This window comes from Oryzias melastigma, linkage group LG3 (assembly GCF_002922805.2).
Source record: "Oryzias melastigma strain HK-1 linkage group LG3, ASM292280v2, whole genome shotgun sequence".
In the NCBI taxonomy this organism is placed as follows: Eukaryota; Metazoa; Chordata; class Actinopteri; order Beloniformes; family Adrianichthyidae; genus Oryzias; species Oryzias melastigma.
This window is the reverse complement of record NC_050514.1, coordinates 25,155,927-25,177,896: the sequence shown is the minus strand read 5'-3', so window position 1 is coordinate 25,177,896 and position 21,970 is coordinate 25,155,927. Positions and strand designations below refer to the sequence as shown.

Here is a 21,970-nt window from a genome sequence, read left to right as displayed (position 1 = left end):
CTGAACAGATTGGTAAACAGGTCACTAGTGGTCTTCCAGTAAAAGTGTCGGCCTCAGATTAAGGGAACAAATCAATACGAGGATTCTGGCATCTCTTTATCTTTCCTTTCTTGTTTTAGCAACATCTTTTTTTAATGAATAATAATGAACCTCCACTAAACTGATTTCTGTTTTTTAGGTTGTTTTTTCTGTCTTGTAGACATGGCTAGAATTTGTCCACATCGTTAACAAATCAGTATATTATTTTCACTAATGATGGAAGAAGACTGACCCCAAAATTATTCTGCTAGTTGCAGTTAAAATAGCACAATAAAACGGTTTCGCCTGTTTTTTGGCAGTAATATCTCTGTTTTAGTCTACCTACTGTATGTATGGTGAATACTTTTTGTTTTTAGCTGTCAGACAATGCGGTTTGGGGGTAAGTTTGTCTGAATCTGTCATAGAATGACAGCATTATGTTTTGGGGTTTGGTTGGGGTGATATGAAAATGTGCAACAGGGTAACAAAATGCAGTTTTGAAAGATCCACTTCAATGAAAATTGCTTTTTTGTGTTTTTTTTTTTTTTTTTTTTGCAGGAACAGATGCAAAATGCAGTTTTGAAAATAGCGTTTTTGTGATGTAGAAAATCCTGAGCTCTCAGTAACCAGGAGGGGAAGGGGTTGTTCTGGACCAACAGTCCCAGCCACGGTTAAGGCAAATTTGACTTCCAAAACAACAGTTTTTTTAAAATATGGCTAAAATTGGCATAATGGTAAACAAAAAACCACTGAGAACACTTTTAAAATACCTCAAAAGATGATTAGTGTGGGACTTTAAATTATTTGGAGGAACCAATTCCCCATGTTTATCCCAGGGGTGCTCTTTCAAAAATGGCCTCACTTATGTCAATGGTAGCATACTTGGATGTTAGCGATGATCTTCACCTTCTCGTCCCAGCAGAGAATCATGGAATAAGCAGTTTTGACGTTCCCTGGGGGAACGAGAGCTCGCTGAAGGTTGCGACAGGAAGGGGTGAGGGTGGGTCTTTGCTGACTGTTGCTGGAAGCCTGTAACCACTAATGGGCTATTGACCCCTGATAGGGTGGAAGAATGGAGTGGTTATTCATCATAGCCAAGTCCACGTGTCATCAGATGCCCGCGTCCCCCTTCTCCATGACCACCCACACAGATTAGACATTATAACAGCCCATTGAGTCAAATGTCTTTTCCTTTTTCTTCTACAGTAGTCTGTTTATCTCTCGTCCTCTTCCTCTTTTCCTTCTGAGAACCAATCACATTTCAGTTTTCTCTTTTCACCAGCGATACGCGACATGAACTCTGCGTGCACTCTCCTCTAATCCGCTGCCAGTCTTATCTCAGCGCTGGAACAATAGTTACAGAGGGAACACAGCTCAGAGCTGCAGCCTGCAGAAAAAATGGCTCTGCTCCCACAAGCCTGTGAGACTCCGCATCCAACAGCATCATCCAAGCAGCCTGTCACTGCCACACATTAAGCCATTCTCACTGTGTGCTGAAAAAAGATGCCAGTTCCTTCATTTCTGACTGTCATCCAAATGGAGTCTATCGCTGCGGTTCAAGTGAAGGCAAAGGCAAATGTCTGTTTGTATCTGTCTTTGCCATCAGCGTGTCACAATGCTGATCTACAGCTTTTCTTTTGTTCGCCCGCTGCAGAGCTGCATTTAGGTGGCTGCCTTTCTTATCGTTTGTCCCAATTCATCTTCTACTTAATGAGCTTTCACCTCAGTCCTGAGGAGCTGAAATTGCAGCTGTGCTCCTAAAAAGATCAATGCATGAATGCTCTGGCCAGATGGTCGACTAACATGCACACAGTAAAGACATTGTTCATGTTTAAACTCATAGAAAGATTCATATATTAATTAGTATTCAAGTTTGTTAATCATTAATCCTATTACTGGTAACTTTACTCTTAGTCTTGTGCTGCATTCACACCGGCTGCATGTGGTGCGTTCAAGGGTTACATGAACACACATCCAGCCGGTGGTGTTCGCCAGACAGGCAGGTAGCAGCAGGGAGGACATTTTTTTTTCCCCTTTTTACTATTTATTAGCATTCATCCATCAATAGGTAGAGACTCTGAGCTAGAAGGCAAAGTGGTGCAAATCCAGCAAATCTTGGTCCAGGGTTTTCTTTTTCACAGCTCCGTTCCTATAAATGTACATCTTGGTGTCATAAATCCATCCAGGCAGAAAAAGTACAATTTTTAATTTCTCACATGTTTACAACAATTAGCACTTCCATGTTTTGAGAAGGATGCCACCCACAAATTGCTACAAAATCCAAGTCCCTGATTGGTCACAGTTCCGCGTTTAAGCATCAAAAACTTAAACCGGTTGAACTGCCGGCGTGTAATCAATGAACGCCCTGTGCATAGATGCCACCACCAAACTTATAAAATTGCATAGCGACAACCAATTGTGAGAGTTTTTGGACACAGAAGTCAAAATTCTGGTCTACGCACATTTCCATAGGCTTTTCATTGAAAGCGGCTTCTTCAATGCAAGTCGACGTAAACATCTTAAACTATTTCATAACTGCTCATTAGTGTCATCACTTTGACTGACTCACCCAACGAATGTCACTTAAAGGTCAAGGTTTTGACCTATTCATGGGATATCTTAGCATCTACCTCATGAATTGCACTGATTTTGTTTTTGAAATCTTTTGTTCCTAAAAAGAAAGGCCCCAGCAGGTTGCCATTCTTGTTTTAGATTGAAGAATATGAACAAGGATTGCCTTGATTTCCATCCTGCATGGTGCCGTAATGTAGAAGCTGATGCGTTTGAGCGTAAAATGGCCCTCCCGCTGCTATCAGGATGGAAAGCTGAAGAAGAGCAACGGTGACTGTAGGAGATTGCTCTGAATTATATTGTTTAGGCACCTCTGTCAGACAGAGAAAGAGTTCTGCTGGTTTAATACAAGTTTTCTCTTTATTTCCTTCATTCTCGTGATGCTAAACCTCATAAGACAGCCGCAGTTATTTTTGTCTTTATTGAAACTTCCAGTGATTATATGTGTTTGTGGTTTCCACTTTTCTTTTTCATCACTCTTCCTGACTTCCTGTCTCAACCTTATTGTTTGTTTCTCCCGTGTCAAACATGCATCACCTGCTTATAGCCCTTTCTGATTTTCTTTTTGTTTCTTTGTTTACTCATTGTGGCTTTTTCTCTTTTCCCTGTACGTGCCTCTTCACTTGTTTTTGATGCTCCCTCCTCTTCCTCCCTGTCTTAGTTAGCTTGTGTCATCACTTGCCTTTGTCTTTTTTTCAGCTTTGTTTTTCTCGTCTCTTTAGGTTTTTTCTTCTCCTGTAGATGAACTAATCCACAGACAGAAAACACTTTCCTGTGTCTTTTCCCTCCTGCTTTCTCCATTAACAACAAATATATCCGTACACAGTTGCAAATGCAAACACAGGCATTTGTGTGCAAATGAAAGGACGATTCTGCAGTTTCCAGGGAGGTCGTATCAGGCTGTCTCTATTCCTAATCATAGATATCTTTATGCAGGCATTCATTTAGTTACTCTTGGTTTTATATTACCTATAATGAGGCTTTGGGTGATGCCCTGCCTCTACTGAATCTCATCTAAATGACTTTTAATACTGTCATTTGGAAGTCTTAAAGGGGCCATACCATGAAAAACCAACTTTTTGAGCTTTTAAGTGTATTGTACTGTTGAATCTTCACTATAATGAACCCCAAATGGTTTTTTGATCCGTTTATGGATTTCTGAGTAATCCTCTCAAAACCTGCGCTCAGCCCCTCCCATACCCATGAAAACAGGCAAGTTCTCACGAGCTGATGTCACAGAGTAAGAACAGCCCCTTTCACGAAGAGTCTGCTCTGACAGCACCTCCCCCTGTTTATTTTCATGGGAAAAACGCTGACACGCTGCCACAGCCAGCTCTAGGATGGCGGCATAAAATGGGCGGCACCCACACGCAGCGGCAGACGGAGCCTCAGGAATCGAGTCGTTTTACTTCTGGGTAGGAACAAACTCCCAAAAATGACTAGCATTTCATAAATAATTTGCTTAGTGGTTCAAAGGTAATATATGATCATATACATAGATATTTACTCTGAAAGGCTTAAGAAATTCCTAATATGGCCCCTTTAACATTCAAAACATCTGAGTCACTTAGTGTTAGAGTTAATCTTTCTGTGTAGCACAGCAGAGACACTTATAAATTCACCGTGTTTGACCCTGGGAGCTGTTGTACAGCAACGGCAAATTTCCTGACATTTTCTTTGTACAGTGTTAACCTCCCAATGTCCAAAAACATGCTTTACAGGTTAAATTCTCCCAAAGTGTGAATGCAAATGTGTGTATATGTGTGTGGGTGTTTGTGGCCCTGCGACAGACTGGCGACCTGTCCAGGGTCTACCCTGCCTACCTCTGGCAGCCCCGCTACTCTGAAAGGGAAAAAACGGGCTTAGAAAATGAATGAATGAATAAATGAGTGTTAACATATAAACTTAAAAACAATCATGAGTGAACTAAAAATAGACCTTTTCTCAAATTGTTTCATTAGCTGCAAAGAGAACTAAATTCTATGGAATTGCTTTCTTTGTTGATTGTGAATAGGAGGAAAATTTAGGATGACTTGAAATTGTTAAAGATGTATTCATTAGGAACTTGTTTTTATCAATACATTAAAGAGCAAAATCTGGTAAACACTTTCAAACTTTTAGAGAAATGCAGCTTTAAAACAGACAGTTTAGTCTTTGTTTAATAGCTTTTAAATAATCAAAGTCGATGGGAAACGAGCTGCAGTGAGAGCCTCCTCTCAGCTTTACTCACCGAACAGGATGACACTCGGCGGTAGGACGTCACGGGTCAAGGAGCACACACCTCTACCTGTCAGCCGCCTCTCTGACTGACGTATACAGTCTGATGGTAATTCTGCTTCTGCCGCCTTCAAACCTGTTTATGTCTTAAAAAATATCAGTTTACCTGAATTACATAAAAAAATAATCTTTTAATAACTTTTTGGTTTCAAGGGTTGGGACGTCAGTCTCATTTTAAATATTGACTTCTGGACAAGAGATGACCTCAATCAAATCAAGAAATTCCCTTTTCTCTCTAGAACGATGTGTTAGAACCGCTTTTCTTTATCTCAGCAGATGTAGCAGACAGCCAGAAGACCAGCTTTGGGCAGTTTTTTACTTCACATGTTCAAAGAATTGAAATTGAAGAAAGTAAAGATAATTAATTGCTGGCAAATATATAAAAAAGAAACATACACACATTCTGGCTTGAACAAAAAGTAAAGTTAAAAACAAACAGATCTGTCTGCTGAAAACTAAAGTGCTCGGTCAACCTTTTTAGGAAGCAGAAGACAAATGTTTACTTTACTGTGGTAAAGGAATTGTTTTTAATATTTTAGATATCTAATTGTTTTCCATTATACTCGAGCAGTTCCTCCTGAAGGTCCTCAGAAAACAAACATCCCTGAATGAATTCCAGCAGTTTGCTTCTTATCAATAAGCTCCGTCCCTCCCCGCATATGCTTTTAGGTGTCGTGGTTGTGGTCAGCGAGGGCTGCCACTACTACACAACTGCAGAAACTCCTTCAGAGTCCAGCAAACTTATGAAGGACCAAACACTTTGTTTCTAACTTTTTTGTAACTATTTGGATTTATGTTTAAGAAAAAAGGACATTAGTTTAACTTCAGCTATGATTTTTTTCTATTATAAAATTGTTCCCAGTGTCTTTTATTTGTGATTATGCAGTTTTTTGCAAAAATCAAAAATCGTGTATAATTTTTTAAGGAATATTATCTGCAGAGCAGCAGGAACTCATTTGATATTCTCCTCTGGATTGACACCCCAGCATGCCCTTTGTTTACTCTCTTCTGTTAGCTTACTGCTCCTCACAACCCCAAGCTAACATTAGCTTAACAAAAAAACGGGTAGCGATATCTGAGCTATCCAGCCGTACAGTTTTGAGCCAGATGCTAGCTCAGATGAGGAAAATGAAGACATGAATGGAACATTTGTCCTCAAGTGGAGGGTTTAGAGATGGGAGACGTTCATGGTAGTTGCTGCTTAACAGACCAGTCTTTTCAAACCGCAGGTTTTCATCTGCACAGGATCCAATCATAATTTGAACAAAGAAATACTCAGAAAAGCTGTTTTAATCTTTAATTATTTTATATATCACAAAAAAAACATGTTAAAACACTAAAAATACGATTTTCATTGGAGTGGGTCTTTAAACATTTAGACTTTTGGACATCCGGGGAAGGAAGTTAGAACTTTTTTCAAGGGTTTGTGGGCAGTGCTTAACCTCCGATCCCAACAGAAGGCAGAGGTTGCAGACGAAGAGATTTCACTTTCGTTTTAGCATGTATCCTCCACCCATTTGGTCTGCCACTTCATTGACCTGTTTAGTTTACCAGAGCGATGAAAATAAGCAGAACCACCTTAAGAAGATAATAAATTCATCAAGTCAGCTATCTCCAAACCAAGGTCTTGTTCTTATGGGAGAGCCATAAATCTAATCTGCCAGCAAATGCAACAAGCTTCCAGTAAGGAATTTAGCGCATGAGTACCCCCCTCTGCATCTTTTTTTGGCTTATCCCTGCTCCCTTTGGTTGCCTGAGTTTGCTTTCTTCACCTTCTTCTGGAGCTGTTTGTTCTCCAGCAGGGAGCTACCGTCTAATTATGCCGTAATCTTATCCACAGTCTTTTAAGTGCAAAGATGAAAGCCTGCACGTTTGTTTAATGCAGGATTACACAGAAGTCCGGGTCCTGGCAACCTCACCTCAGTCAGCCCCTCCACCACCATCACCAGAACCAGCAGCAGCAGGAGCTCCATTAGCCTCAACACTTTGCTCATTTTTCTGCAAGAGCTCCCTTGGGGCAAGAGGCAATTATGCAGTTCTGTGGCATAGTATTTCACATTGCTTTACTCCACGGCAGCATTGGCCACTAACAGCTTCATGTGGCCCAAGAGAAAGGGTGCAGTTTTCTGGTAACTGTATGTGAGGAGAAAAAGGAAGAGGAGAGTTTTCAAGGGCGTGATGCTTTATTAATAGTCAGGTCTTTTTTCACCAGCACGAAGGCGAGTTTTGGTGCTGGGATGTTCAGAAGATTTAAGCAAGAACGGAAAACTGTAAAAAAATTTAAATCTAATTCATTATCTAATCATATCCAGCATATATAGAAACAGATCAACTCCGTTGAGTGTTTTAAATCCCAGGTCAAGAGCTTTTAGTTGATTTTAGCCCTTCTTTTACTATGTGATACAGTGTTTTACTGTGTTTTTAGTTGTTTTGTTGTTGTTTTTTATTACTTCTCTGCATTTTGACTTGATTTTATGCTCTTATTGTAAAGCACTTTGTGATTCAATCTGTGAAAAGTGCTATAGAAATAAATATATTTTATTCTATTCTATTTTAACAAATATAAAAACTTTCAAAACAAAATTTCAGACAATTAAGTTAACATACAAAGCATGTGTCAAATATTTATGACAAACGTTTCTTAGTATTTCCTTAAATGTAATGAATAATAATCAGCTACTGATAAGCCTGATCTGGAAGTTGTTCAGAAAATGTTCATTTTTCTTACCGTCAATCTATATCACCACACAAAAGCTGCTGTCCCTCTGCACTGTGTGGAGGGCCAGTAAAACTAAGATCTAATAACTAAATCTAAAGTCTTCTTTCAGTCCTAATCTTTGCATAAGCGTCACATCCCATAAAAAGGCTACAAAAAAGCTCTTTTTCAATCTGTTAAGGAATGTTTGTGCTTTTTTGTTTACCTTTAATCCAAATGTTTTAATTATTCTGAAAAAAACATACATTTTATTATTTATATCTCACCTTGTAAAGTTAAAAAAAAACTTTTTTTTGTTTATAAAGCACATTTTATAGATAACTTGTCAACACAGTGCCACTAATAGGCAAAAATAAATATACAAATTGAAGAAATCAAATAATTCTAATGAAACTTTAAAAGCAAATGAAATACCATTGAGTATAAGGAAATGATTGAAGAGAGATAACAAAAGTATGTAAATGAGTATTGCAGTCACTGTTCTGACTTTTTCACCTTTATATCTTCTTACATCTCTCACATACCAAATGTCTTCAATGATATTATCATTAAGTGGTTAAAATTGAACTTTTTTAAAAAACATTTCAAATCATTTTTTGATATTTATAATATCATTATAGTCTACATCAACATGGGTGATGCATTTTGTCTTGCTCTTTGCAAAAAGAGTTTAGCAAATCTTTCTCAGTTTAAAAAGATTAGGATCTGGTGGGTTTAATTATAATTCATAAGGGAATGGTTTATTTTGAAAGTAGGGCAGAAATAATGCTCTTTAATCTTCTTCTATTTCTAAACGTATGCTCAGGATTTATGTGAACCATAGGCACGTGTGGATTGTGCTATTCTGGAATCAGCTTTTAGTGTTACAAATGAAGAAGTGTTTCCTGTTCAGGAGTAACACGCAGTTTTTCTTCCATTGCAGAGATCAGGTCAGGTGGGCGAGGCTCTAAAGAAGGATCTCTGCGGCAGCTGCCCCTGTATGACACGCCGTACGAGCCAGCTGAGAACGGCGGCGACTCTGACCCCGAGCTCCTGCGCTGCCCCAGAGAGAGCCGACTGCCTCAGGATGACGAGCGGCCCCCCGAGGAGTACGACCAGCCGTGGGAGTGGAAGAAGGAGAGGATTTCCAAAGCCTTTGCAGGTACAGAAGAAACTACTGAACTCTGGTTTTAAACATTCTGCTGTGACTCATGAGGAGAAGCTGTTAGAGTAAAACTGCAAATTAAAATGACTTTTCTGCTGAAAATGTTGCAACTTCAGAGAAATTACATCATTTTCAGCTCTATCTGGTGAACACATTTTCCATTTTAAATGTGGTTGAAGGTTAGCAGGGTCTTTCTCCCTCCGCTTTGTGGTCATTGCAACCTTTTTCAAACCCAAACCTCATCCTCTTTTGTCCTACTAACTACTGGCTCTGTTTTTCAGCTCTAACAAACGCGTTGCAGTTCCTGCCAGGCTGCAATAGTTCAGCTGCTGATGCTTTCCAGTCTTTTCCTCCTTTCCTTGTCTGTAAATGCACCAGCTGTGTTGACTTTAAAGGTACCCGGGCTTTTGTGTGCTGTTATGATCAACTCCTGCCAGTTTACTTTAGATTGGTCTCTAAGCTGCTCGGGGAGGGGGCATGATTGGCTAAGCAGTTGCATGGAGGTGCGGATAGTCAAATGTGGTTTGGGGGCTTTAGCATGGCTAACACAGCCATAACATGAAACAGGGCTGTTCCCACAAACACTCTGGAGTATAAAAAATTCACCTTAAAACAAAGATACAAACTGCCAAGACTCCACTCTTCATATACATTTGTTTCTTTTTTTTATCCTTGAACAGCTCTGCTTTGTTATGACTGCATTAGCTACGAGGGCTCTGTAAGTGGCACTGGATCAGATCCCTACAGAAGAAAGGACTCCACCTCTAAATCCCTCACAGGTACCACAGCAGACTGGGCTGGGGAGTGTCTCTCTGTCTGTCTTTATTCCTTGTAGTTGACCAACTGATGCTTAAACTTAAAGATTCTTTCTGTTTCTGTTGCAGAAATGAGAGTTTTGTCATTTAAGGATGAAGATCATTTTTTTGTAAATTTCTCATTTAATCAGAGTTCGCTTTACCTCGCATTTGATGATGTGAAAATTGTCCTAATTTGGCTGACATTATCAAGATGATGCTTGCGTGATTTCTCAGTCCCTCAAGAGGATTCAAGCAGGCTGAGCTGCGGTTAAAAAATACTTCAAATTAGCCTTTTAGCAGACACAAGCCCGGCCGGTGCGATTAACACTTGTTGGCTTTCTAAAGACGGATGATGGGGTGATGGGTGAAGCACCCCTTCAGCTGGAAGATGGCAGCAGATAGGGATTAATTAAAGCTGCAGATAAAGGAACACTGATATGCTCTGTGGCCTTTTACGGAGATGCTCAGTACGAAAACAGCTCAGTGTTTTCCTGCGCGCACCTGCTTATATGAGCTCAGATAAGCTCTTTCCACTGTGAATCGAGTTGAAACTGAAAGAAATAATCTAAATAACAATGAAAAAAGGAAAAAAATTAGCATCTTAAATTCTTGAAACAATGAAAGTTTTACCAAAGGCACAATTATAGGTGGTATATGAGAAGTGTGAGAGAATAGGAAGTATCTACTATAGCTCTATAGCCTATTTTTAAACATGTTCAAGCTGTGATATTAAAGTTTTTTGTCTAGCCTTTGGTCGAGTCACTGAAAACGTCACATGCCCAAAGCTGAGTCCCTGAAAATTGCACCGCTTAACCTGAGATTGTGTCTGTTTATTGATTTAACATTGAAACTTGACACTCCTGCCTAGCGAATTGCGTCCGGTGTGAATGCACCTTTTACCAACTCAGACCAATCACTGCTAACTGACGTTTTCTGGCTACAACATGGAAGCATCTGTTTTGCAAAAAATGTTGTTGGAGCCGGAAGTAAACCATTTTCGACGGGTGAAGTCACACCCATTTGGTCCATTTCTCTTGTGCAGTCAATGATCATAATATAATTTTTTAAGGATAATTTTAACGACATATCCAGATACTTTCTCTGCCTTTTGTGGTCACATCAGTGAATGATCTCCTTCCTTCTAATCAAAGCCAATCCCCTGGATCCTCATCTTCCTTCTCTGCATCAATAAACTTCCTCTTTTGTCTTCCTCTAGGCTCCTCTCCTAGTAGCTCCAACTTCAGCTTCCTTTTACCAACATAATCACTTTCCCTCCTCCCAGTGTTTCTAAACCATTTCAATCTGGTTTTCATCTCCAGTAACGATTTATTCAGACTAATGTTGGTAGTTTCATTGAATTATCTTCAACATCTAGTCCATACTAAAACATAATCCATCTTTCCAGCAGCAATTTAGATTCATCCAGTTCTTCAAGCCTTCTCCTTTTACTCTCCATTGCTACATTTCATTTTCGTGAGATGTTTTCATTATTTCAGCTTGATAGCAGAAGCCTTAATAAATCACCACTTTTTGACATTATTATTTAAATTCTGAGGTGTTAATTCCTCGCTTGAAAGATGTAGGAATTAATGTCTAGAATCTTCGTGATATGCTAATAAAAGTGAGATTTCAGGGCAACTGTCAGGCTGACAGAACAGGGTTTTGGTGTAACGTGTGTCAGGTTTAATGGTGTGTACAGTGTCTCGTGAGATGAAAGCAAGGTCATGAATCTCATTTATGAAGAGGGGAAGGAGACTCAAGGGAGTACTCACTTCATACCTGCTGGTAATGAGAGTACCACAGTACTTAAGATGTGGTGTCACTTACAGGGCATGGGCACAGGGACAGGGGTCTGTTTGCTGAACATTTCAGGACTCTGAGCATGGGTGGGGGGGTGTTCCTGTGGACCCCTCTTTCCCAGCACGACCTTGTTTCAACTCGCTCTTCTGTGATGATGATTAATCTTGTGTCTATCAAAGTCTTGGATTGGATCTGAAGCCTTAAAGGAGGAAAGCTGTTGTTTGGAAAGATTTATTGCACAGGATAGAGTGGGGGGAGGGGAGGATAGACTGAGATTTAGTTGGATAGAGGAGAGAAACATCCCTGTGACAAACGGGCTCCTTTGCTTCCACAGATGTCGGCGCAGACCAGCCTCCGATCCAACATCAAGGGGCTTAGAAAAAGTTTCCCACCTTTTATTGTGGGAGTCTGCACTCCAGGTTTTGATCTTTGCAGCCAACTGGCTCCAACTTCAAACCATTATTCACTGCTTTAGCCGCTCGGTCCACTTAAGGGGGAACCATTCCTTCCTTATCTCTCTCTGAATTTTTTCATGAGATGCATCATCTGTTTAGTTTTCTGTCACTTGGATATCCCACTATTTTACTACAAATATATTGTTCTACAGAGATTTAAAAACAGATGCATTCTGGTCTTTTAGCCACTGTTCCTCATGAAAGCCCAACATTTTTGACCCGTTGTAAAAGGGTTCTCTGCAGTCTTTTAATTAGGATTGTGTCATTATTAGCCAAAATAAACATAACCTGTATCGTTTTCTAGGATGTAGTTTCTGCAGAGCGGCAGGAGTTTGTTAAAAATTCACCTCTGAGTTGTGGGCGGGACTGTTGGCAGAGTGCACACTTGCCTTCATTTCCCATCAACCATCTGTTTACACCAGGAGTCTGCAACCTGTGGCTCCAAAACCAAATGTGGCTCTTTTATCTCAACATGACGGCTCTCCTGCTGAAGAAAAATAAAATAATATTATTTTTTTTAAGTAAGGATTACGCAATTAGCATTTATTGAATTTAGATTACTTAAATTTATAAATTGATGGCTGAGGTGCACATAGATGATAAACTATGTGGGTTTTTACATCCCTGTCGATCATAAGAAGCCTTGTTTGCTCAATGCCACCTCCAGAATAAACAGATTTTATATGCAAAACAAAATTTTGGTAAAAAGCTTGGTCTTTTATGAGTTAAGAGCACATATTATTTTGTGCTGCACAGCAATGATTAATAGTTGTCCAGAGCTGCACTGCAATGATCCTGTTTGGCACAGAGCATCTTTTATTTTGAAAATAAGTTATTAGAGCTTCTGTCAAACATAAAAAGAAAAACAAAAAAATCACATTTTGAGAGATGCTAGTTTCTTTTTATACTTTTGTTTTTGTTCGTGCCAAAAATAGACATAATTCCTGTTTATTATTAAAAATGACAGTAATGTCTGCAAGTCCAAATTTCTTAAAGACTAAAGAATGACTATGTGGCTCCTTCAAGGTTTTGATCAGTAGAAAACGAGCCCAAATGGCTCTTTTACTGTTAAAGGTTGCCGACCTCTGGTTTACACTCTCCCGCTAGCTTACAGACCCTCACAGCCTAACAAACTTTGGCGAGCAAAAGCAATGTTGGAGTATCCAGCTATAACAGTTTGAGCCAGATACCAGCTTGGAAGCGGAAAACAAATTGATCTATTTTTCTGGACGAGAATGGAATGGATCAGGGAGCTTGTGGCCTGCTAATCATAGTTTGTTCATAACAACTACAAGGTACTTCAAATGTCATTTTTTTGTCTGCTCCTGATTCACCATGATTTGAATATATACTCAAAAATGCAACTTTTATCTTGATTTTCTTTATATTATGAGGAAAAAATACTACAAGAACTCTAAAAACACAGTTTTTTGTGTAAAATCTGCTTTAATTTCATGTCATCCTCTTTGTTTTAAACTCTGACTTTAAGTTCACGTTTTGCTTTGCACGTTTGTATCGATTGGATAAATAGATTCAGCGTCTACCTGCATTCCATCTGTGTGTAGCTCTGTTGTGCTGATGTTACCTCGACGGTTTCATTAGATCACTTTCAGGCTGCATTGCGAGGCCTGACTCAAGCGGCTCCATGTGCAGATGTTTTAAAAATAGACTGACTCAATCTATATGCTTTTAGGTTCTTCGAGGACGATTTTCCTGTTGCGTCCCTGCAGCCTTTTACAGCTTTGTAATATCAATGATTAATGGCACAGTTTGACATTCGTCTTTGAGAAGAACATTTCAAAGTTAATATTTAAACGGGAAACGGAGGAATAGTCATAAATGTTCTGCTTTACTAAAGTTTGGAGTGGATGTTTAAAGAAGGATGGATTAAAGGCCTGTCCAGCACTCCCACCATGATATAACATAATAACATTATCAGCAGAAATGACTCCTTGTGTTCATTAACAGTGCAGGAATGTGAGCAGAGGAAAGCCCTCTTTTCTGATCACTGCCTGCATGCTTGTCTCTTCACAGCACTCAGTCTGCTGTTATTATTCACTCTTGGACTATCTCCTGACAGGTGTGCAATGGAATGTAAATTCCCTGCCTTGTTAGGTTGTTGGGAAGCTGTGTATTTGTGCTTTGGTTAATCACTCATCCTAGCCCCCCCCCACCTCTCACCAAACATGCACACTCGCCACGACCTCTTCCCCCGCCTCCCTGTTGTCTGCTCACGAGGTGATGGATGATGCTGGAGGTGAAGAGCGAGGACGACACGTCAGAATTTGACCACATGCTGCGGCTTCATTCAATGAAAGCTCTTACTCCTGTGTGGCAGCCTGCATACTTCACGTCACGCAGGCATCAGAATACTCAACGTAGACATTGAAAAGAGAAGACTGGCAAACATTATTACCTCATCTGGTCATCCTTTTTTACCTTCTCTCATGATCTGAGGAGCACCCTTCACTTATCAGTTCTGTGTTGTTTTTGTTGATGATCTGGTATCTAAAGCCTCGTTTCCACTGAGCAGTACGGTCCATTCCGTTCCATTTTTCTATGGACCTACAACCAACGGGAGCCCAAAAATGACACGGCTTAATGGGTCTATTTTAAATACCAAACAGTAGGGCTGGGTTGATAAAATCAATTAATCAATCGGAATTGATAGATCAATAGTCGATTTATTAAAGTAGAGATTGATCTAATGCTGAAGTCCGCTAGGTTGATGCTAACGTATAATAGAATTGGTCAACGCTTGGTCAACCTAAACATACTAAATGAACATCTTTATACATTCACAGGTATACATTTTCTAGACTTGTTTAAGGAAATATTGATTTAAGTAACCATTTGTGGTCCAAAGCACAGTTTTTTGGTCATACTTTCTTCTTCTTCTGGAATAAGGTGTGATGCTATAGCATGTTCACCATCTAGTGGCCAAACTGAAACGCCCTCCAGAGGGTAACTTCTCAGTTTGAGAATCCATATAACAGTGTGTGCTATTAATAATCTCATTATAATTTCACCAATAAATTTTATAGAACGTGAACTGTATCAGATTATTATAACAATCTTCAAAACATTAATGTTTTTCTAAACAAATGTGTCTAAATGTATAAACATGTAAACTGAAAATTTAATTGAATTGAATTACGTGGATCGAAAGAATAAAAAAAAATAAATAAAAAAAATCCAGGCTCTGGTGAATCAAATTGATTCTGGAAATTATTGGCAATACCCAGCCCTACTGGATAGTAACCGCTGAGTGGAATCTAGGTTTAAGTTGGATAAATAAAAGTGATTACAAGTCACAGCTTTGTGCTAGTGACCTGCAGCTGGGTTGAAGCCAGCTGTTTTGTGCGTGCAGCGGTTCTGTCTATCTCTGCTTGGCCGATCTAATTCCGCCCAGCGCTGTCCATCACTGTTTGAGTCGGAGTCGTCCCGCTGGCGTGCGCCGCAACACCCTGCTGATAACCTTCCCGACAGTCCGCTTTCATGAGCCTCAAATGTGTCCAGCCGTCTTCTACCGAGTGCCGCCACCGCTCTTATCTTCACTTGCACACGTTGGCCACACAACAGCTCTGTAACCCACCCTCACAAAGCGGAGGAGCCCTGCTCCTCCATCCAGCCCCCCATGGAAGCTCCTTCTGGCTGCCTGTCAGTAACTCAACTTTACCTTCTTTCCGAATGGAAAAAGCAGAAGAAAGGGCCTTTCTGTCATCTCATCTCCATCATCCATTTTCTATTCCAGTTTCTCCTTAGTGCACTGCCAAAGTCTTTCAAGGCGAGCAGCCGGACCGCATAATAAGGACGAATCCAGTGTTCAGGGGATTATGGGGTGGCATTTCGTCTCTCCTGGAGCATTACACTGTTGTTATCTGTAACGATTTGTGCACCGGTGGAACAAACACATCTTCTAAAGAGCCGGCTTTTTAATGAGCAGCATAAACATCACGAAACTCAAGCCTGTTGTGAATATGCATACAATTAGCCAGCCAAATTAAGCAGAAAATATTTAAATGTCCTTGGTGCAAACATATCCAGCTGATGATTTTTAGAGAACACCAAGAATAATGATGAAGTGCTGCGAGCTAATCAAAAATCCAGCTAAACAAATCTATGGATTCACAAACAGATCTGCTCCTGAAAAAATGGGTGATTACCTGAAGAGGTTTGGGCTTTTTTTATAAAGGATGTTTAGAGTAGATATAAATCAAACAATATTTCCATGTTTTTATATTCTTGAGGCTTTGAGGGACTTGTCGATTCAGGATCATTACTGCCTTCGCTCTTGTGTCTGCAGGAGGAGTTGGTTGCTAATATGGATCGGGGATTAAGCAGATGAGAAATGGCAGATGCAATCAGATTAGGTGATAAAGGAGGATCGGACATTTTTATGCGTTCAGAGGCATCTGCTGTCGATAAACAGGATAGTGTTTACTCCAAAGTAAATTTAGAGTTACTTTAGTAAAGCTAGACAAGCATCCACACGTCTGTATTGAATACATGAATACATTTCCAAGCAGGTTTGTTTAGCTTTGCATGCTGATATTTTTAAAAGCAAACCCTATGTATTAGTCACAACTGCTCCTACAAATGACTCCGGCTCACGCAGGTGGCTTGCAAGAATTATCAAAGTCTTAGACCGCTCAGTCACCCTGTAGAGCAAAAATGTGGATGCACTTTTTTTTCCTACGGGTATGCTGCGGGCTACAGGTTGTAGTGAACACTCATTCAACACGTAAGGGGGAAGAAGGTGAGATGCAGACATGTCATGGATTTTTCCGTTTTTCACAGTTCCTGTGCACTGCCAGTTGCATGCTCCATGCCTCTAAATTCAGGGGGACCTGGTGGCAGACAAGATGGCAGCTGAAAATAATTAGCCGAAAGGAAGTCCAGAACTGGAACACCAACACCCCCTCCCACAGTTTTTTGTCAAAAAAAATATTATTGTTTTTGGGTGAAAACGACTAATAAAACCAGCAACCCTAACAGTTACGTTTTTTTTGTGTTTTTTTTTTTATGTTTTAAGCTTTTAACCTTAAACACCTTCTTTCAAAACCTGCAATACTCAGGTGTGGAGCTAAAGCTCTAATGTAAAAGTTTTAACAGTTTTACAAAGTCGAAAACTTTTTCTTTTTTTTTTTTTTAATGAAGCGTTTACCCTCTTTTGACACATTTTAAGCTAATTCTGAACACAAAACCATTAATTCACATTAAAAGGTTTGTATAAAAGTAGCTACAAATGTGAAATCTTGTGGAATTTCTGCTTCCAGCTAATGATTTTTAGCCACCATTTTGTCTGCCACCAGGTCATCTTGTGCAAATTTGATAATCAGAATGTATCGATGTTTTACAAGCACTTATGTATCACCTATAACACCTATAACATGCAGTATTTGGTCATAAGGGGCCCACCTTTCTAACAACTTGAGTGGAGTCTATTATGATTGAACCACATTTACATGATAAGTACCTTTAACTTCCATTATCCTTACAAAACTTCATGACACGTGTACTACATCCTCAACAATTGTACATTCCATTTTCATGACATCTCTTAACATATGATCCACAAGTGAACTGCAAGAAACATCTGTGCTCACCTGAAGATGCAGCCACTCCTGTCTACACCCCTCCATGGGCCCTGACAACTCAAAAAATCGCAGTACCCGAATGGGTCTAACCCTGTATGCTAGCATGTTACTAAGACAGTAGTTCTGATCACAAACTTCCTGCTGCTTATAAAAGAAAATTGTAAATTCCAGTGCCTGTAAATACATTTAAAGATGAGAGTTGGAAAAATAAGTTTGCCTAAAATCAGTTTATTCCTCTAAACCCTGTTATTCAGCTGTTCAACCGACCGAGGCTGAGCCTCCTACATCTGCTCATCCCCACTGTGGGGCTGCAGAGTGCAGGCGGCCTTTCGCTCCCCAAACAATTACACGCTAATCTGCAATGTGAAATGAGTATTAGGCTTTTAATCTCATAGGAAAGGAGACGCTTACTTCACCACAAAGTAGAGGAAGTTGCATTATCTGGCGGAGTTTGTGACCTTCTGTCTCAGTTTCACAAACCACCCCATGACTCTCCCATCTGGAGAGATGGAAAGCAGCTCCTCCCCGCAGCCACCTTTCTCCAGATTAGCCTCCTGACACCTCCAGCCCAGCTCTTTAATTGCTTGTCGGATTGAATATTCTTGCTTGGAGATATTGCTTCTCATTATAATGTCATAAGCCGCCACTGCGCCACAGTTTCTTGCAGGGTGGAAGGTAGACAAATCAAAACCATCGTGTTGGTATTTTTTATTAAAAACTGGCTTTAGTTGCAACATACTGCAACACGCAGAATTAGTTTTATATGAAGGACTTGTAGCACTACTATTTCTATATTATTTAACAGTTGCTATGAAACAATTGTTTTCCTTTTTTTGATTAAATAAAAGTAGCTTCTAAAAAAATATTGACCTTTTGGAGCTGTAATGTTAAATTGCTGTGGTGCTATTTATAGATCCAACCAAAAAACTCCTCCCCTCTTGTGCGCACGAGTTGATAAGTCACATTAGATGTGAAAAACTGTTTTCTTGATCTCCTCGGTCCAGTAAAAACTTGCTCACCCTCACATTAGTGATGACTTCGTCACATTAGTTATTTCTTCAGCCACCAAAACAGAAAATGTGATAAAAATAAGTCATTGAGAGTTAATTTATTTCACGTTTCTTTCTTTCAGCAGCTTAAGTCAGCTGTCATTAGTAATGATAGCTGTGCATTTGCTGCCAAAGGGCACCAGCAGCCAAAACAGTAATTGAGCTGAACTTTAACATTTTTGCGTTGCTTTCATCCACAGATGTAGTGAAGTAGATTTTCTCAACGACTTTGAAATCTAATGAGAAACCCAAATATTGCCATGGCAACATTAACACAACATCTGTTAGAGGAAGCAGAGGCTTTCCAAAACTGCTACTGTTTATCTGCACTTGTTTATTAGGTTGTTATGGTTGAAGTCAAAGTGTTTCCTCTCCATCTCATTTATTACCTATTGTCTGTTCAGCAAACAAGCCTGCGTTATGTTTCCATTTGCTGCTGCAGCTGTGCTCACTTTAGCTCTTTAATGTCTCACCTGAATACAAGGTGTAAATGATTTTAGCGACAAAGCCAGAGGAGTTTTTCATGCTGCGTGAATAACTTACTTGGTGGTGACAGAGATTATTTGTTTACACTCTCAGGCCAAAATCACCACCTGGATTTTACAGAGTACTCAGCCAAGAGCCTCCCATTGGAAAGGTACTGGCAAGCAGGCCCAGCTGACAGAAAAAATATGCTATATTTACTGATTTTTCCAATGGAAGTGTCTGGCTTTTTTGTGGTATGATACCAAGATTTATTTGGGAAATTTGTTCTGATTATTATTGGCCCATCATAGATTCGAGTCCACAGTGCCAAACTATGGGTTATGCAGCAGTCACACTTTTGGTTGAAAAATACAAGATACTATTGATGAAATCTAAATAATGGGGTTTGTTTATTGAAAGATGCAACATTTGGCATATTTATCCTTCAACTCACAATGAAAGAAATTGTGTTTTTGGTGTTTTTAACAGGTTTTTGTGGAGTTTTCTCTCAATTGAGGACAAATATAGAGACATTTAAATTAAAAATCCTATTTCTGAGTGATTAAAGATTTTTGTGATTCAGAGGCAGATGAAAAAAATGCTGTTTAACAGAGATTGTAGTACACTTAGCAGACCACAAGCTCCCTGCTCCATTCCATTCTGATGCATCCACTTGTATACGACTAGATCTTTTGTCTTATAAAAAAAAAAGTATCTGGATAGCTCTAACATTGCTCGCCATTTTTGTTGTACCAATAATGTTGGGTTGGAGGTTGTGAGGGGCTGTAAGCTGTTAGAAGAGCGCGTCAACAGATAGCTTTCAGGTATGGGTGACGGGAATGGAGGACAGGGTTCCTCCATGCTAACCGTCCTGCCCACAACTCAGAGGTAAATTTCTAATGAACTATTGCTGCTCTGCAGAAACTATGTCCTACAGAACATGTGTCAAAGTCAAGGCCCAGGGGCCAAATCCGCCCCGCCGCGGGTAATTATATTCGGCCCTTCAGATCATTTTTTTTTTATTGTTATCGTTGCCATTATGTTATCTTGCGTTTATTTCTAACTTTTAAGGAGAGTAAAATGTGGAAAGTTATTTAAGGTTTAAGTTTATTTACTCTGGAATAATATTCCTGCCTTTTTTTCCATTCATATGTTAAAAAGTTACGTTTTTCAAATTTTAAAAATTTAGTTTCAGTGTGTTCAATGAATATTTATCTTGTTCGACCCACAACCTAAAATCTGTTTTGGATTTTGGCCCCCCTATGTGACTGAGTTTGACACCCCTATCCTGTAGGAAACAGTTTTTTTTTTTTATTTTGGCTTAAAAAACGCATAATCATGATCACCACTGGGACAAAAAAATGGATCAAAAGATGATCCGGATGGTTCTTAAACTTCATTATTTTACAGTGCTTGAAAAAATTAAGGTGTAGTCTTTCTTTCATATTGGTGCATTAGTGGTACAGGGGTTAACAACCAAAATTAACTGATGTGCTTTAGTAAATAGTTTAAGCAGCAAGAAAACTTTCAGAAAATGTATGTTTGTTCAGCTTCACTCAAACAGTCAGATACTTCTGCTTCAAGTTCTAACCTGACTTCTTTTTCAGTGCTGCTTTCTTCTCTGGTCCAAAGGTGTTACTGCTTCTTTGATCACACAGTAAACCTGCTGACATCTTCTGCTCCTGTGTGCAGTATGTCTCACTTACCGCTTTTTATCTTTTCTCTTTCCCTTCTGCTTCTTCTATCGATGCTACCTCCTTGTCTCGTTTCCCCTTTGTTGCTGTCCTCTATTTCCCCTCCATCTTTTTTCCTCTCCATCTCTTTCCCTCCACCTCTCCTCTGGCGGCACATGCAGTAGAGATTAAAGTGATCAAGGACCTACCGTGGCCTCCTCCTGTCGGCCAACTCAACACCAGTCCTCCCCTGGCGGAGGAGCTGGAGTCTCCTTCCCAGACAGCTCAGCCGTCGCCAGGACAGACAGGCTGTGACCAGCACCACCATGGTGGGTGTTGGTGTTCACACTGTCCAGCAGACTCCCCCATTATTTGCCCTCCTCCCCATCTATATCTCCATCTATCAGATTCTCTGTTTTCTGAGGAACGATTCACTCAGTAAAGATGTACTGGAGACGCTGCATGTGCTGTTTTTCCTTAACTTGTTTTTAATGGCTGACACAGACTGTTGATACTGACTGAGCATGTTCAACAAGAAAAACACTCAACAGATAAGGCTCCCTCATTTTTAGGATGGTCTAATAGTCCAACTTCAGGCATTAGCACTGTAATGACTGCACTTTTCCATCTGGATTACATGTGGCAGAAAATCACTAACTCTTGCGCAGGTTTGAAGCTGAAGCCTCATTAGTTTTAATTGTGCTGAACTGCCTTCTGCATGCATAATTGCCTTTCACTATGACCCCATTTCCTCTTGTCAACATACTCATAACCATCCTAAATGTCCCCTTGACCCGCCGTTCTCCACAAGTGGCTCACATGAAGTTGAAGAATAACTTCAATTGTTGACTTATGTTCAAGTTTACCATCTTAGTGGATGGAGTGGGCATTAAATTCTCCTATTTTAATCAATTAGTTGACTTTGAAGGCCGTGCTCACACTGAAACTGCTGAAATTATCCAGGCTGGGTGGGGGGCATGTTGCCGAACTAATGTCAGGAATGGGATTTCCCCTGGCAGAGTGAGAAGTGTTAGTGAGGCCATGTAAGAGGACACCACTCTGCTACAGGCGAGGACAGGGCAGGGCTTGATTTATGCCCATAAATCCATGGGAAAGGCTGCGCTGCCCCGTATGATTCGACTGGGGTTAGGATTGGCGTCCAGCTGTAAAGCGATACCACATCTGTCTCGGCCTGCGTGGCCCCACTCCCCGGCTCTCGGGTCAGAGGTCGGTGTGGCAGACACAAGGGGGCTGAGGGAGGGGGCTCTCCTCCAGACTGGTGAATACAGTTACAATGCTCTGGTTTGACCTCAGACCCAAACACACCGTGACAGCACTCATATGTTGTGAGTTACTGCTGAAGCCGGGCTCAGACAAAACTAAAAGAGCGGATCTTTAACAGTAA

The 21,970-nt window shown here is 40.1% G+C and overlaps 1 protein-coding gene across 5 annotated transcripts in view; it reads left to right on the top strand.

The window, feature by feature from the left end:
• Nucleotides 1-21,970, top strand: part of LOC112160996 (SH2 domain-containing adapter protein F) — a 103,879-nt gene that overhangs the window by 64,776 nt on the left and 17,133 nt on the right. For 2 of the 5 annotated variants that reach the window (XM_024295940.2, XM_024295944.2), the window contains exons 3-4: nt 8,505-8,723; nt 20,748-20,894. In XM_024295940.2, the coding sequence (XP_024151708.1) occupies nt 8,505-8,723; nt 20,748-20,894 (366 nt within the window). Of the gene's footprint in view, nt 1-8,504; nt 8,724-9,406; nt 9,506-20,747; nt 20,895-21,970 lie in introns of all 5 variants that reach the window. The other 3 variants (XM_024295941.2, XM_024295942.2, XM_024295945.2) reach the window with 3 other exon arrangements.